Source organism: Mustela nigripes, chromosome 17 (genome assembly GCF_022355385.1).
Source record: "Mustela nigripes isolate SB6536 chromosome 17, MUSNIG.SB6536, whole genome shotgun sequence".
Taxonomy (NCBI): domain Eukaryota; kingdom Metazoa; phylum Chordata; class Mammalia; order Carnivora; family Mustelidae; genus Mustela; species Mustela nigripes.
The window spans coordinates 11,546,692-11,563,776 of NC_081573.1; the positions used below are offsets into that span (position 1 = coordinate 11,546,692).

General features: G+C 43.7%; 1 protein-coding gene across 4 annotated transcripts in view; it reads right to left on the bottom strand.

Annotated features, from left to right (window-relative positions):
* Positions 1 to 631: 631 nt before the first annotated feature.
* PEG3 (paternally expressed 3) overlaps positions 632 to 17,085 on the bottom strand; it is a 50,048-nt gene continuing 33,594 nt past the window's right edge. For all 4 annotated transcript variants that reach the window (XM_059383133.1, XM_059383132.1, XM_059383134.1 and 1 more), the window contains 7 exons: positions 15,715 to 16,194; positions 15,008 to 15,097; positions 13,854 to 14,009; positions 13,663 to 13,772; positions 9,392 to 9,494; positions 8,503 to 8,595; positions 632 to 8,327 (listed from right to left, as the gene is read on the bottom strand). In XM_059383133.1, coding sequence (XP_059239116.1) covers positions 4,156 to 8,327; positions 8,503 to 8,595; positions 9,392 to 9,494; positions 13,663 to 13,772; positions 13,854 to 14,009; positions 15,008 to 15,097; positions 15,715 to 16,108 — 5,118 coding nt within the window. In that variant the 5' untranslated portion in view covers positions 16,109 to 16,194 and the 3' untranslated portion in view covers positions 632 to 4,155. The remainder of the gene's footprint in view (positions 8,328 to 8,502; positions 8,596 to 9,391; positions 9,495 to 13,662; positions 13,773 to 13,853; positions 14,010 to 15,007; positions 15,098 to 15,714; positions 16,195 to 17,085) is intronic.

Genomic DNA, 17,085 nt, shown 5'->3' on the forward strand with positions numbered 1-17,085 from the left:
CCCTGAAGACTTTTAACTTCAAGGAAGAATTAGGAATAGACACTTTAAAGAGATTCTAGGGGACCCGGATGGCTCAGTCAGTTAAGCATCTGCTTTCTGCTCAGGTCATGATCTCCAGGTGCTGGTATTGAGTCCCACATGGCGCTCCCTGCTCAGCAGGGGGCCTGCTTCTTCCTCCCTCTGCCTATGCCTGCTGCTCCCTCTGCTTGTGCTGTCAAATAAAATCTTAAATAATGATAATAATAATAATAAAGAGATTCTAAACCATAGTACTAACATTTTTATGTTAAGGCATTACTCGTTTGTAGTTTTGCTTGAAAGAATCTCATATTTGAGATTAAAAATTAAAATGCTGACTCAAGTTGAGTGAAATATACTTGTGTTTATTAGCAAAGTTTAAAAACACTACTGGAATATACAGAAGTGCAGTTAAAAATGAAGAATCCTGTAGCATTTAAATATCTCTTAGAAGGAATTATTGAAATAAACACTTAAAAATGTAGTAAGACTTGTAAGCCAAACTTAAAGGCCTAAGGAGAAACTAAGTTTTTGGATTTATAGTTGTAACAAAAAACTACACTTACCAACCCCAAACACTTAGAATGGACAAAAGAAGAGACTGACAAATACCTTCTTTTTAACTTTATTTTTATTGTTGACACTATTACAGATAGATAGAACAACCACAACCATATTATCAAACCAAAAACCTGTGCACAGAAACAAGATGAAGAAAATATATCAAGATGTTAACCACAGTCTTTGGATGGTGAAAATATGGGTGAGTTTCTCTTCTACATTTCTGTAACTTCAAAGTTTCTATAATGAACACATACAGTGTTTATAATGGAAATATATGTGATAAAGGTGGATTACCAAAACACTATGATAAAGACCATTCGAAGAAACCAAGACAAAATATTTAACCATAATCCCACAACCACATAACTATTTAAATGTCTTCCATATTTCTTCCCATCTTTTACTCTATGTATACTTATCATTAACACCCTAATTATAGATTGGTGCACAGATCAAGATGTTAACAGCAATTGTTGGGTGTTGGGAATATGGGTCAATTTCTTTTCTTCTAGTTTACTGAATTTTCCAAAGGTTGCTATGAGTATGTATTATATTTGTAATGGAGAAATACATACATAAGATTTAATACCAAAACACCAAAGGTCATTCAAGGAATTTGAGACAATATATTTAACCATAATCCCACAATGACAACACTATTTTAATTATTTTCCATATATTTTTTTCATTTTAGACTTTATGCATACATATTTAACACTGTTATAATCACAAGCGTGTGCACTAAAACAAGATGGAGGAAATAGATCAAGATGTTAACAGTAGTTGTTGTGTGTTGGGAATATGGGTGATTTTTTTCTCTTTTCTAATTTAGTGTATTTTCCAATATTTTCTCTGGGTATGTATTATGCTTGTAATGTAAACAATCATAATAAACTTTGTTATCAGAACACTATTATAAGGAACATTTGAAGACATTAAGATGAAAGTATTTAACCATAATTCCACAAAGATAACATAACAGCTATTTTGAATACACATTTGACACAGTTATAATCATAAACCTGTGCACAGAAACAAGAATAAACAAGATGTTGAAGAGTATATCTGTCTTTGGATGGTTGGAATATGGATTTTTTTCCTCTACTTTTCTGTATTTTCCAAGTGTCTGATAATGAGTTCAAATTATGTTCACAATGGAAACGTGATTATAAACTTTTTAGTAACACTACAGTAAAGAACATTCAAAGAATTTAAGAAAATAATGCTCAACTATAAGCCTACAACAAGAACAACACAATAGCTTTTGACTATAAGCATACATTTTTAATCAGTTATAACTGTAGTATAAATATAGTTCTGTGTCCTGCTTTTTCCACTCAATATTCCGTAAATATACTTCCACATTGCTACATAACTCTTCATGATTATCATTTTTAAACAACTGCATGACAGTCCATGGATACCTTCTTGTAATCATTTTCCTACTGTTTGGCATTTATGTTGTTCCTAATTTTTCACTAACATAAGGTTGGAATGGGCACCCTGAAGTCTGGCAAGTTGTTTAATACTGCCAACAGTGATAAATCCAAATTCACCCCAATAACATCAATGCTGGTTCCCATCTAAAGGGTCCTCCTGTTTTGTGGGGCCTCAATGCTCCTTGGATGTCCATTCCAACCTCAGGTCTTTCCATGCAGCTGGCCCTCACCTACATTGAAAAGGCCCCTTCTTAACTGCCCAGGACATCCTGCTCAATTCATTCCCACAAACCTGGCCTTCTAAGCCTTGCTTTCCATGTTTCCTTCTGTCTGCTTCCTTACCCTCCTAGATCTGGTGATGTATTAGGACTCCCTTCTTTGGCTTCCTCATTTCTGCTTCATGCTTTCAACAATACAACCTCCCTCGACTTTGGCATTCCCTGCAGCTCTGACATACACTCTCTGAGCCCCAACCCTGCAGATCCAGGAGAGTGAGATTTAGACGCATTCCCCCAGCAGGTGTATTAATTTTGCTTGCTCAAATTATCTGCTGTTATCTTTTGCTCACTTAATCTATAGATCCACTAAGTTTTTTTTTTTTTTAATTTTTTTTCCCAGCCAACTCAAAGTCAAAAAATTTAATAGTTATTATGCAAGGGTAGGGGAAGCAAAAGAGCACAGGTGGTCCACAGAACAGGACACAGAAAACCTCAAGCTATAAGGTCAATTTGTGATTAAGTGGAAAACTGAGGTGATCAGACGAACGGGACACTAAATGGATAGCTCAGAAATACTTAGAAGGGCTGAAAGAGGGAGGAACAAATGTTAAGGAAAGAAATTAAGGCTGCTGGGGAACCTGAGTCCATGTTAAGCTTAAGTTGACTGTAAAGAAAGCTTTTTTTAAATTTTTTTTTAATTTTTTTTTAAATTTTTAAAATGCAAGTTAGACATGGGTGGAGGGTCGGACAGGTGAAGACGAGAATTAAGCGATAGAAAGCTCTAAGGATACTAGCTCCTGGGCATCCAGGGGGCAAACTGACTCGTGGCCATATAATACTAATGAAGCCACGCTGCTACTTGTCACTTAAGGCAGGAAGCGCACAAAGGAAGTGATGGAAATTGTAAGCCTGCGTCCTTATTTACAACATGAAAGCCTCTCCCTCTGGTTTTCAATCATCAGTAGGCACTACTGTGATCTAGTGATGGTTGCAACCCACTCTTCAAAGGCAAAAGCATAAGATTTATAGGGAAAAGCTTCAGCTTTTAAAAATTCACTATCAAATACACAAGTTGGTTAAAAAAAACAAAAACAAAAACTTGTAATATATTTGCATGAGAATCACTGCAAGGTACAATGTGGCAACCAACTACTTTGGGTCACAGAAGGCCAATCCACATATTGTAAAGGCTTACACAGCATTAGGTTCCAAAGTGTTGGTGTAGACAAAAAGGCTGAAAAGGAAGTTCCAAGTACTTCTCTTTTCAAACAGCAAAGAATAAAAGACATTTTACTTTTCATGCTTACACTTTTACAGGAATACTTAAGGGTAAGGAACAATACACAATTACTCAAAACGATACTGATGGGGTTCAAATAATGCACAATAAGTCTTTCTCAGAATCTAAGATACTTAGAAATATATTCTAATTTGTTGCTCTCTTCCTCCTCCAAAAAAAAAAAAAATCAGAGTACCAGGTAAGGTGCCTCTGCACAGTAAACTGTATTATCATATTAAATCCAAATATATGTAATTACTGCTTTTGCTACCATATGCTATTTTATATACATCGCAGGGGATATTATATATAGGTTACAGAAGTGTCATTTACATTTGACTGGGGCAATTTCTGTAATCTCAAAAACTTTTAAAATTTTCCCTCCAATAGATTACTCAGATAAAAGGTATGTGCTATAGCTTTCCCACATACATTCAGTGATGTGTGATGGGGGAGAGCTAAAACCAAAGAAGTTTCCACTTCGTTCTCTTTAGTCTGAGTTGTCTAATACTACAAGTCAGGTGTGTACATGCCGGGGTAAGTTTCCTTCTGACGCTATTATAGATTGGTTTTAAGTCTCCGGTTTAGTGGTGGTCAAGTTCTAATTGAAGATTTTCTAAACTTTATACTTGTGTTCTCAGCCAGTATGAGTATTCTGGTGTCTAGCAAGGGACAGGCGATCACTGAAAAGCTGCCCACAGACATCACATTTGAAGTACTTGTCATCGGCCCTATCGTTGTCACTAGTGCTGGTGCTGGCATGTTCAGTGTAGCGTGAGCTTTCCCCATAGACACTTCCAGGCTCAAATATTATCACCCTGGCATGGGTTTTCAGGTGCTCACCATAGGCTGAGTTGGAGGTGAAGGTTTCTCCGCACTCCCTACAGTCATAGTATGGTTCTTCAACCTGAATCTCCTGATCGTCACCTTCTTCTTCAGGGTCTTCGATCCCTGCCCCATCTGGCTCATCAGCATCTCCCTCTGGCTCTTCAGCCTTTCCCTCCGGCTCCTCAGCTCTTTCTTCTGGGTCTTCAATCCCTGCACCATCTGGCTCATCAGCATCTCCATTGGGCTGTTCAGCCTCTCCATTGGGCTGTTCGGCCTCCCCATTTGGCTCCGCAGCCTCCCCATCTGGCCCTTCGGCCTCTCCATTGGGCTCAGCGGCCTCTATGTTAGGCTCAGCAGCCTCCACCTCTGGTTCAACAGCCTCCACCTCTGGCTCAGCAGCTTCTACATTTGATCCCTGGATCCGCAGAACTTCTTGTGGAACAAGGACATTGGCTTCCACCTCCTGGGCTCCTTCTTCTTCCTCTTCAAGATGAAGCTTCTGATGTTTTGTGAGAACTGTGTTGTGAATGAAGGACTTCCCACAGTCCTTGCATTCATAGAATGGTGAATCTCTCTTAGGGGGCTCAGTGAGAAATGAGGTATGAACAAAGGAGGTCCCATAATCATAGGGCTCATCTTTCTCATGAACTCTCATGTGCTCCGTAAGGTCTGACTGATTGAGGAAGGATTCTCCGCATGTTTTACATTCATAGTGTTTCTCTTCCGTCTGACTTCTCTGAAACTCAGTAAGGGCCAAGCCTGGACTGACTGCATCTTCACTTCTCTGGTCCTGCTCCGGTAAATCCTCACCAGTGTGAATTCTCATATGTTCACTAAGGACAGAGCCATGAATGAAGTCTTGTCCACACACGTGGCACTGAAGGGATGTTCCTGCAGGAGGATTCTTCTGTGGGGCACGAGGCCTCCGTGGGTTAATGACCAAGGGTTGCATAAAAGGTTCCTCATACCTTCTATGGCCAAAGAATTGATCTTGCTCATGGATTTTCTGATGCTCAAAAAGGAAAGAGCTGTGAACAAAAGATTCCCCACAGGCAGGGCATTCGTAGAGTTGCTCCCCAATATAATCTTTCTGATATTCGCTGACAGAATGGGTATGGATTACAGAATGTGTGTACTCACGACTATCAATGAGATACTCTCTGCCATGAACCTTCTGATGATCCTTCAGGTCTGCACGGTCTGCAAAACCCAGCCCACAGTCCTTACATCCATAGATTGAGTCTTCAGTCTCATCCTGCTCGTCCTGCTCATCTGGGTCATCCTGCCGAGGGTCATCAGGCTGAGACTCTACCTGCCGAGGCCCATCAAGGCCTATGCCCTGAATAACAGAGTTTCCAAAGAGCTTCCGGCCATGGAATTCTTCTCGGGCATAGATTTTCTGATGTGCCCCAAGCTCTTCAATGGTGGCGAAGCAGTCCCCACACTCCTTACATTTGTTGCGCACCTGCTGTTCAGCGTAACTCGTCTGTGCTTGCTCTTCAGTGTAACTCAGTGATGCTGGCTGTTTAATAAAACTCAGTGGTGCTGGTTCTTTAAGGAAACTCAGCGCTGCTGGGTCTTTAATGAAACTCAGCGGTGCTGGTTCTTTGATGAAACTCAGTGGTGCCGTTTGTTTAATGTAACTCATCTGCATGGGGTTTTCAGGGTAACTTATCTGCACTGGGTGTGCAATGTAATTTGTCGGCCCTATTTGTTTAGGGTAACTCACCGGTGCTGGGGGTTTCGTGGAACTTGCTGATGCTGGGGGTTTAGCGTAACTAGTCTGCGCTGGTTGTTCAGAGTATCTCGCCTGCCCCGGGTGTTCAGCGTAACTTGTCTGCGCTTGTTCAGCATAACTTGTCTGAGGGTCAGTAGAAGCTAAGCTGCGAATTACAGATCGTTCATAGTTTTTACTTCCAGAGGGCTTCTTTCTATCATGAATCTTTTGATGCTCGGTGAGGTCGGAACTACGAACAAAGGATTCTCCACACACTGGACATTCATAGAATCTCTCTCTAGGGCGAAATGTATGAGGTTGACCAAAACGTAGGGAGTGAATTACAGAGGTCTCATGGTTCCTACGCTCAATGTTTTTTTTTTTAGCACGAGCCTTCTGATGTTCGCGGACATTGGAGCTGGGAACAGACGACTCACTGGACCCCTGACTAGTCAGACTTCTCGGAGGTTCGATACGGGACACACTTTGTATAACAGAGTCCTTGTAGTTGTTACTCTTAGCACCTTCATAAGGGTTCTCTCTGGCAGGAGTTTTCTGTTGCTTATCACGAGGGTCGGAAATGTGAGTGGAGGATTCTCCCTTCTCATCACATTCAACAACTTCATTTCCGTTGCAATTTTTGGGAGGTCTGAAAGAAGCTAAGCTATGGATAACAGATCTTTCATATTTCTTTCCTTCGGAATTCTCTCCAGCATGGACCTTCTGATGTTCAGTAACACCTGAGCTCTGGGTAGACTCTGCAATCACTTGTGGTTTACTGGGCCCCACTGCACTGTTACTTTTCTGAGCTTTAGCAAAGGCTACACTATGAATAACAGACCTCTCATATGGTTTTCTCTCACAGGCATTTTCTTTAGCAGGAATCTTCTGGCCATCATCAGGGTTAGAGCTGATGGTGAACGCTTTCTCATCCTCCTCGCTTTCAGGTGGTCTTGTTATAGTATGACTCTTCTGAGATTCAGTGAAGGGCACGCTATGAATGACAGACTTCTCGTACCCTCTGCCTTCATAGAGGTTCTTTCGAGAATGAATTTTCTGATGCTCACCGAGGTCTGAGCTTTGCCTAAAGGCATCCCCACCATCTTTAAAGTCATAGAGCTTCTCTTTGGAGTAAGATTTCTGACGCCTTTTAAGGGACTGACCAGGAATAAAGGTTTCCTCACATACTTTACCCTTATTTTCAAATAAGTTTCCTCTAGTATGGATCTTCTGATGTTCTTTCAGGGATGAGCTATGATGGAAAGTCTCCCCGCACACCTTACATTCATACATTTTCTCTTTACCATACATTTTCGGAACCTCATTAAGGGGTGGGCTAGGTTTAAAGGCTTCCCCACGCTCATTATCTTTGTCATCTTTACCATGGGTTTTCTGGTGTTCGATCAGGGCAGAACTATGAAGGAAGGTTTCCTTACATACCTTACATTCATAAAATTTATCCTTTCCGTAAATTTTCTGAAGTTCACTGAAGGTTGGGCTAGGCATGAAGGGCTCCTCGTACTCTTCATCATTACATTCTGCAAGATGCTCTCGAGCATGAATTTTCCGGTGTTCGGCAAGGGCGGCACTCTTATTGAAGGTTTCCCCACACTCCTTACATTCGAAGCGTTTCCCCCCAGCCTGGCTTTTCTGAACCTCACTGACAGCCACACTGTGAATAAACGATTCGCCATACTCATAGAGATTCTCTCTAGTATGCATGATCTGATGTTCGACGAATTCTGAAATCACACTGAAAGATCTCCCACACTCATCACACACATAGGACATTGCCCCAAAATCAAGTGGGTGCGACTCAGTGAAGGAAGGGGCACTAAGACTGCTCATGCTCATGGCTTTCCTCATTTCACTACATTCAAAAGGTCTCTTCCTTGCACAGCCTTTCTGCTCATGAACGGAGCCCTTCCCATCTGTGTCAAAGTGATAGCGCCTTTTTCTTTCAAGAACTCTCTTTTTGGAAACAAGACTTGAATTACAATTATAGCTTCCCCCAAAAGCATTCCCTTCATAGCCCCTCTCCTGAATCACCGACTCCCTCTTGTTGAATGAAGCTTCTTTCCAATCATTGTCTGGCCTTCTGGGGAACCTCTGTGACCGATCATTAGAGTCCCTGGCCCTTCCCGATTTGGAGTTTCGTGAAACATCCTTGATGAATTTTTCCATTATCACCCCGTGGGAAGATTCATCTTCACAAATTCCCCGCCGATGGGTTGACTTTTTGGTTTCAGGCATGGTTTTCAGACCTGAAAAGAAACCCCAAATGTAAATACTCCCTAGTCCCTATACATGTGCAAAGTAACAGTGGGCCTTCTGAGATGATGGTGTGAATACAAAATGTAAGAGATTTACCAGTGTGTAGGTACAGCTCCCATCTCACTACCTAAAGTGGCCACTAGCTGGGATCTGCCTAGTGCTTACCTCGACTGGTGCTCGGGTAGGCACTTCTCTTTGACCTCGATGAATGGCCTTGTGTCATATGGGAATGACCATCGTCTTCGGCAAGCTGAACCCCTGTTCACAAGAATAATATGAGTTATGGCTTATATAGCTGCAATCAGGTTGGGTACAAGACTCAACACAAAATAATGCCTACCTTCCTACAAACCACTAAAGGAGGTAGCTCATATCCAACTCCGTGAACAGTCCCTGTCTGTGAACAGTCCTATGTGCAGTCCCACATCCTCACTGTCCACCTCTCAGTCCATTCTAGCCTGCATTTTAATTAATTCTCCCAACTCCACCTAGAAATCTGAGACAATCCCATGTCCTTAAATCCAATGCATCCTTTTAGTAACCTTTTCATAACCTTTTAAATCCCCACACCCTCTTTTTCATCGGCCTCCATGGTTCTCTTCTTCCTTGACTCTTTTCTCTAGCTGTTCTCTGAACTCCACTGCCTCGCACAGCTCTCTCCCCAGCATCAGACCTGCATAGCCAAGTGCCCGCTATGACTGGAGCTAGAGGACTTCAAGGACAGTCCAAACGGGAACTCGGGATCCCATTTTACTTTTGTATTTAAAAATCTTCACTGCTACCTCTCTAGAAAAAAGTGCCAACTCTTGTGGCAAGAGACATCACCCCATTCTCTTCTACCTTGTACAATACACTCTTTACCCAAAGCCAGAATGATTTCTCAAAAACATAAATCTCATCATTTACTTCTCTCCTTGAAATATTCAAAGCCTTATTATTGCCCTTAAAGTCCAAATATATTAACATCAATTCTAATATCCTGCAGCTTTAAGAATAAGGTGACAAAAAGCTTCAATGACTAGGTCTGGAGTAACTGACAGAAGCACTTGCTTACCAAGGGAGAGCAGCTTCCTATAGTTCTCCATGTTGTCCTGAATTGGGTTCTGAGGCTTCCTGTCCTCAGTCAGGTTCACAACGTCCTGGTATGACACTGCATCCTAAAATACCAAACACAGACCTCTCAATGGAGTCTTTCCACAGGCATCCAAGAGAGAATTCTGGCAACATGGGTGCTACACATACAAAGATATGTAGAAAGTGCTTACAGTGTTTGGGGTTCTGAGTGATCCCAGGCAAGTTTTACTACGGACCTACTTTGTACCTACCTTGGCGCTATACTCTGAGGAAGATCCAAAAGACGTATGACACATATTCCTTGCCCTCATGCAGCTTATAATTTGGTTGGAGAGAAAAGACTCATGAAACAATTAGAGAACAATGAACAATAAAGTGGGGTACAGATAATCAGTGTTAAATAGCTTTGGTAGAAGGACAGCTCAGGGTTTTGTAGGACTTGGGTGGAACCTTAAGTGGTTAAGACTCCAAACACAGAGAAAAGGGACTGGTGGGAGAGCTTCAACAGGCCAAACATCAGTTATGTGTGGCATATGCAAGGACAGAAGGAAAACATGTTTCAGCAGACAACTAGTCAGCAACTGTGACTTAAGACTCCCTCCAAGGTCTCACTGTGTCCTATGCTCACCTTCACTGTACAACACAGATACTTGGTGGGCTCTTCTAGGTGTGGACAAGTTCCAAATCCCAGATATAACTTTAAGTACTGAATGCCTTCATTTTATAGCTGCCTCTTCCACTGTAACAGCTATGCCTCTAAAAGTAATTTTTAAATTCTTCTACTCAGAAGAATCTTCTATGCGGGATCTTACAGGATCTTTCCTTACTGCTGCACCAGAACGTCAATGGTCTCACGGAAGTGTGGTCCCAGGGAGTACGGCACCATGGCCTAGAGATAGACTTAAGGATGGACACAGCACCATGGAAAACCTGCAGGTTTTAGAGCCAGAGAAAACTCGAGGGTCAAAGGAGAACTGTACCATTTATGAGCCATGCAACGTTGGGAAAAGAAATCTTTCTGAGCCTCAGGTTCTTCGTCTGTAAAATGGAGAGTTAGGCCCAACCTGCCATGCAATATTGTGGGTGATGATTTTCTGCAATGTGATGTGTTGTTTAAACACCAAGAAAAACTACATAAAGAAAATGTAAACCACCAAATTACTATATAAAGATATTTTGGTATTAAATTTATTAATTTCTCTGGGAAGTGGCATTATAGCCATGTGAAATGTAGCAAAAAAAAAAAAAGTGCATTCACAATTAGGTGTATCTCCTATGAAGAAAGATAATAAGCACACACACTACGAGTTAAGAGGAAAGCTTCATTTATGCACCTGCCAACATCCAGTGATACAAAGCAAAAAACACAACCAAAACTAAGCCGAGTTCAAAACTGAAATCCTTTCTAGGTCCAGGCTGAGAATTCCTAGAATAATGAACAAGCAACATAGCTCAGGAGGCACTGCAAACTGGGTACAACTGCCACTCCAGAAAGCTGACTTTCATTGTTTTTGCTGGGTGCCAATCTCCTGCCCAACAGCAAGTTCAAGAGCAAAAACCATGCTATGCTCATGTCTGTGACAGTGCATCCTAAGTCCCAGCACCAGTTTATTATACTACAAAGGAAAGTGTGGGTGGGAACAGATGCATTTCTGGTGAGAGAAAGGGAACCAGGGCTCTTAACTTGGGGGATTAGCAGAGAAACAGATGCAGTTAAGAACTTGGGGAGCACAGGGAAGTCAGAAGGGTCACCACCCCTGGTGTTGACAGACACCCCCAAGGACAATGGCAAAAAGCAATGGCTGTTTTTCATATTCTTCTCTCCATTTGATTGAGTAAAATAAATACATGTTAAATTTTTAACTACATTGTTCCTATGAAAGAAAAATGGTGCTCTGATTTAAAGTGAAGTTATAATCTATGTAACAGGGCTTCTCTAAAGCAGTCCCTGGCATTAGATGCCACCAAAATGGCATCCTAAATTTGCACAAGCAACAATCAAACTCCACTCAAATGGGCACCGCCCAGAGGGCAGCGTGGCACCACTTCACTTTCATGGCAGGACCCACACGCCAAGTGATTCAGAGATTTACACACAGTGTTAAAAGAGGGTGAGGATTTTCTATTGTGTATACCCTCACAATATAATTTACATCTGCTGCAGCTGCTACTCCTACCACACTGAGTTAGCAGCAATCAGTGGGTTCTAGACATTTAAGAAGACACAGACATGCAGTTCTTCTCAGAGTCAAGGAAGGGCATTTTTGTTTTTTTAAAAGTAGGCTCCACACCCAGCATGGAGGCTGACTTGGGGACTGAACTTAAGACCCTGAGACAAGACCTGAGCTGAAATCAAGAGCTGGGATGCTTAACCAACATGCCATCCAGGCGCCCCTCAAGGAAGGGCATTTAAAAAGCAAAATAAGACAAAAGTCAATTACCAATATCCCATCATCTTCGTCTCATAAGAGTACTCTAACACTCCCAAAATAAGGACACTTGCATTTCTCATTTCCCCACATATCAGTGAAAACTTAGTGACCATCTGGCATAGCAGTGCTCGGGAGCCACTGATCTTCACTGCAGACCAGCTTCATGGGTGGAAAATGCCTATCAATGAGACTTTTTTTTTTCCCGAAATCAAATTTAAGAAAGAGTCTATGATTTAGTATTCTTAACTAGGTTCCTAAAATTTTGGCTACTTTGGTTTCTTCAAATAAAGCATCAAAATTAGTGAAAAACTAAGTGTGTCACAAACTTAGATTGTTTCCCTGACACAAGGGCTGGAGGGCCTGAGTCACCTCTGACCCCATCTACCTTCCTCCACATCCTTCTGCTGCTGCAAGAGCTCTGCTTTCAATAACCAGACACTACCCATCCTCCCTTCTCATACACACCTGTGGATCCTTGCTTGCCTGGGACAGAGGACAAATGACAGACCTCTCAGGGTAGGACACAAATCCCTCGTCAGCTGATCCCAACTCGTAAATCTCACTGGCACCATTACTAATATATCTCAGTGCACTGGCGATAGACCTGAGCTCTCCACTTGGCTACAGGACACCAGCAACCAGGCCTACCCAGGCTTCAGGATGTCTTGGGTCTCTTGTCCTCTGTGTTCTGGCTAACCTTCCCTTTGTTTGGTTCCTGCCTCAGGGCCTTCGCCTGGGATCTCCTGAACCCAACACTTCACCTAGTCAAGTGTTCCTGTCCTTCAGCTGCCAAATGTTACTGCCTTCAAGAGATCTCCTTTCAAATCCAAACCAAGACGTCCATGACAATTTCTTGTTGTAACTCCCAATTTTTCCTTAACAGCACCCTGTATAATTAACATATATGGTATTTTTATGGAAATTTATTTGTGGGATTATTGAATACCCTTCTCTGTTATAAGCCTCAAAGTTTCCAGGGCATCCAGGGACCCTAATTACCTCAGTCACTACTGCACTCCTTGACCTGAGGGAGGTCCTTAATAGTTAAGAGAAGACGCAGGCTCCTCACACTCAGCTACCCGCTTCTTCTCAAAGCCCTTTCAATGCTATGGCTGCCCTTTACGATGCCATGTTCTAAGTGACCCGTCTCCTTAAAGGTCAGCTCAAATCCCAAGTCCTTTTACCCTTCACCAATTGCCCCAGCATACCGCCTCTTAAAATTACTGCCCATGCCAGGCATTCATGATAAGCACTTCATATACACACATGAATCGCACTCATTCCTCCCAGCAGCCCTGCTGAGCCAATCACCACATCCATCCTACAGATGAGGAAACTGAGGTTCAGCTTGCTTAAGTAAATGTTCCAAGGCTGCACACCCAACAGGTGGCAGAGCTGGGCTTTAAACCCAAAGCCCAGCTCTGGTTGGCTCCAGAGCCTCTGGCTCTCACTTGCCAGTCTGCTGTATGACCTGGCCACTTCCTTGGCTCCCCACAGTGGGCCGGCCAGAAAGCTCTCCAGAACAGTTCTGCATCCCTGGCCCAAAAGGAACAACAGACGTGACCAAAGCACGACTCAGATGCTGAGTGGAAAAGTATTTCCTCTGACTATGTGGATAAATGGGAAAATAGGCAGGAGTCGCCCCAGCCACTTGTCTCCTCTGGGGACGGGCCTGGGATCCTTGCAGGGAGTAATTACCCCCTCCCTACAGCCAGCTGGGACGCTAGGGAGCAGATGAACATACCCTCTTGGGAAAGAAAGGCATCTCTGCCATGAAAAGAAGATGGCCTTTCCAGAAAGAGAGGAAACCTAAGCATACCTGGGATCCTGACTCATAATCCATCACGGAGTCCCTACGTTTGCGCTCCCTTTCCATCGTGAAAGTTGTTTTCTCCATCAGAGGAAGGGAAAGATCCCGTTGAGGAAGTCCTGGGAAGAGAAAAGACATCATAAAGGACAAGGCCCAGTCTAACCCTACACGCTCATCAGGACGTCAAGCAGGTGACTTACTGCTTCTGGGATTCCTGGTATATGGCCAGCGGTCTCGAGACTCCAGGTCTCTGCTTCTCCCTCTCCATTCCCGCTCCCGGTCCCAGTCCAGCCCCCAGTCCCGATTCCGGTCCCGGTCCTGATCCCAGTCCTGGTCCCATTCCCGGTCCCGGTCACCTGAGAAAGCCAGACATTCCAGAAGTTAACAGAAATGTTCTGACACGTGTGTTCTCCCTTCATGTGCACACATACCACTTGGGAAAGGAACACTCTCCTTGCTCCTCCCTTGATGAAAGGGATCCCACAATGAGGTTTCCAGACTCCTAAGCATGATCTGAGTTTTTCTTATTACCCTAGACCTGGAACACCATTTCTGGAGGCTTTGCTCAAGTGGGACATACTGTAAAGCAAGTTCCAAAGGTTGGCTTAGAGGTTAGTTCCCCTTCAAACACTTCTGTTGGTTTTCCAGTTCCTACATACTCAAGCCCACACTCAGGACAATAACTTGAGACTCTCTGCTGTTGGACTTACCCCTGATTATGTTAATGGACACATTATACTACTCCAAAGAAACAAAACACATGCCCTTCCCAAAAGCACTCTTGCTTTTAGAAAGTTCACTGAAGAACCTTTAACAGATAAAATAGCTTTTAGAAACAAAGTAGTAATGGACTTTGTCCCTCTTTGGTAGGGTGTGGGCATACCTTCAAGTAGCCTGCTGCAAATTTCCAACGGCTTTAAATACTATCTTGAAAATTGTAGGGGTGCCTGGGCAGCTCAATTGGTTGAGCGACTGCCTCTGGCTCAGATCATAATCCCAGGATTCTGGGATCGAGCCCCAGATCAGGCTCCCTGCTCACCCTCCCCTCACTCACTCTCAGATAACTGAATAAAATCTTAAAAAAAAAAAAAAAGAAAATTGTATTTCATGCCACATACTGCTATCTGCTTTAATTTTTTAAAAAAAAGTCTCACTATGTCATCAATTAATTTACTTTCCACTCAGATCTTGAGTAGCAGCAGCTGCCCTGGGGAAGGCGCTGCTGTCTTCCCTGAAGACTTCATGCCCACCATGCACTTTTATACCATGCAGCAGGCTTGGTGGAGGGGAAGTTAGGCTGAAATCTGGAAGCATGCCGAATGCGGGGGGAGCATAATCGGACAGGGTTACTCACTGCAGAAAGAAGAGGCGGAGCGGGGCGGCGGGGACTCTGCTCCCTTCCGGCTTATGCTGTCTTCGCTGAGGAGGTCACTGCTGTTGTCGTCTGAGAGGACACCAGACACTGACTTAATGCTTTATCACCTCTTGCCTGTGTTCTGGAAATCACTCCCCCAAGTGGAGTCTGCTCTTGCCCCTATTGCACTAACCCCCAACCTCAACAGTTTGGATCAGGAGTGATCAGATCCTCTCATTCCTCAGCTTCCTATTGCTCCTGGGCTGGCAAGTGGCTGCAACTGCCCTCCCACCTCCCCTCTAAATAACAGCCACGACAACTTTCGGGGGAAATACACCCTCTGTTTCACGAAAGGGACTGGACCAGGGTTGTGAAGCCCACGGAGGCTCACCAATTCCTCATGGAGGCCCTCAATGAAGTGTTGCTTTTCCTTCTCACACCACTTAGGGTGGTGGTTCTTAACCAGGGCATTCTACTCCCCAGGGGACATTTGTCAACATCACGTTGTAGTTGTCACAGCTAGGGAGGGAATGCAACTGGTATCCCGTGGGTAGAGAAGGGCCAGAGATGTCACTGTATGTCCTATAACAAGCCGGCCCCCCACGAAGAGAACGATCTAGCCTTGAACCCCAACAATGCTGAGGCTTCAAACCCCCAGGAGCTCACAGCTCCATGACGGCCTTCACCACGCTTCTACAAAGTCTCACCTCCTGGCTCATACATCCCCTTGTAATTTTCCAGCAGAGTAACTAGCTTCTCACAGTTCTCTGGGTTTTTTGCCCGCACCCAAGGCTTTATCTTTTCTGGAAGGATGGTCAAGTACTGCTCAAGGACCAAGAGCTCAATAATTTCCTCCTTGGTGCGAGTCTCCGGCTGCAGCCAATCAAGGCAGAGGTTTCGGAGTTTGAACAGCGTCTTCCGAGGCCCGACAAATTCCACGTAGAGGAAATTTCGAAACCTCTGATGAAAGAATTCAGGGTCAGTTGCACCTTCTCTTACGGTGGCATCCGGCTCCTTAGTCAAGTCACTGTCTAGCTCATACAGATCTGGGGCCCAAGACTTCTTGGGTTTGGTGGCAGACAAGTACTTTGGAGGCAGCATTTTTCTAAGTAAAATTTTCACTTGAGGAACCAAACATGAGTCAACAGGAAAGACGCAGCAGCCTGTGACAGTCAGTACTCAGGGACCTGTAGATCATAAGGAAATATACACATGTCCCAAAGTTGAGGATCAGGCAGCAGAGCAGGGCTGCCCTACATGGTCAAAGGGACAGAGATGCATAAACCCACAACATACAGACACACACAGCACACAAAGTTGGCTTCACAAAGGACTTACAAGCATGACCTCTGGGCACACCTGTTTGAGAGTTAGCTCTGCTACTAACCGGTTTTGTGACCGCGGGCAACCATTCAATGCCCTAGAGTCTGTCCCCTTATCTACACAAGGGGAAAAATGCCCTCAACCCTTTTAAAACTGAGATTAAACAAGTTAGTATTTCTAAAGGCCTAACTACCCAATGTCCACACATGGGAAATGCTCAAGGTGCTAGCCATTACTGAAACTGGAGGTCAATTTTCTCTTCAGCAAAAATGGAAAAGGGAATATAGGGAATGATGGCCAAGCCTGCCATTTCTGATTATTTCTGAACATCTCCATCATTGCCGAAGGTTCTACTGGCCAGAGTGGCAGAGTTTGCTAGTATACTTAGGACCCCTTCCCTCAGCACTGCACACCTTTCTGATGAGTGCCTGTCCCAAAACCCAGCCTCAAGGCTCTGCTAACACCACATCCTCAGGTATGTTTCCTGAGCTGCACTTGATCTTTTTTTTTTTTTTTTAAGATTTTATTTATTTGACAGAGATCACAAGTAGGCAGAGAGGCAGACAGAGGGGCTGCAGGGGGGGGAGGGGAGCAGGCCCCCCGCCGAGCAGAGAGCCTGATGTGGGGCTTGCTCCCAGGACCCGAGATCATGACTGAGCCAAAGGCAGAGGCTCAACCCACTGAGCCAGCCAGGCACCCCTGCTGTACTTCATCTTTTAAGTGTTGCAAGTACTCATCACATTTATTTTTAAATA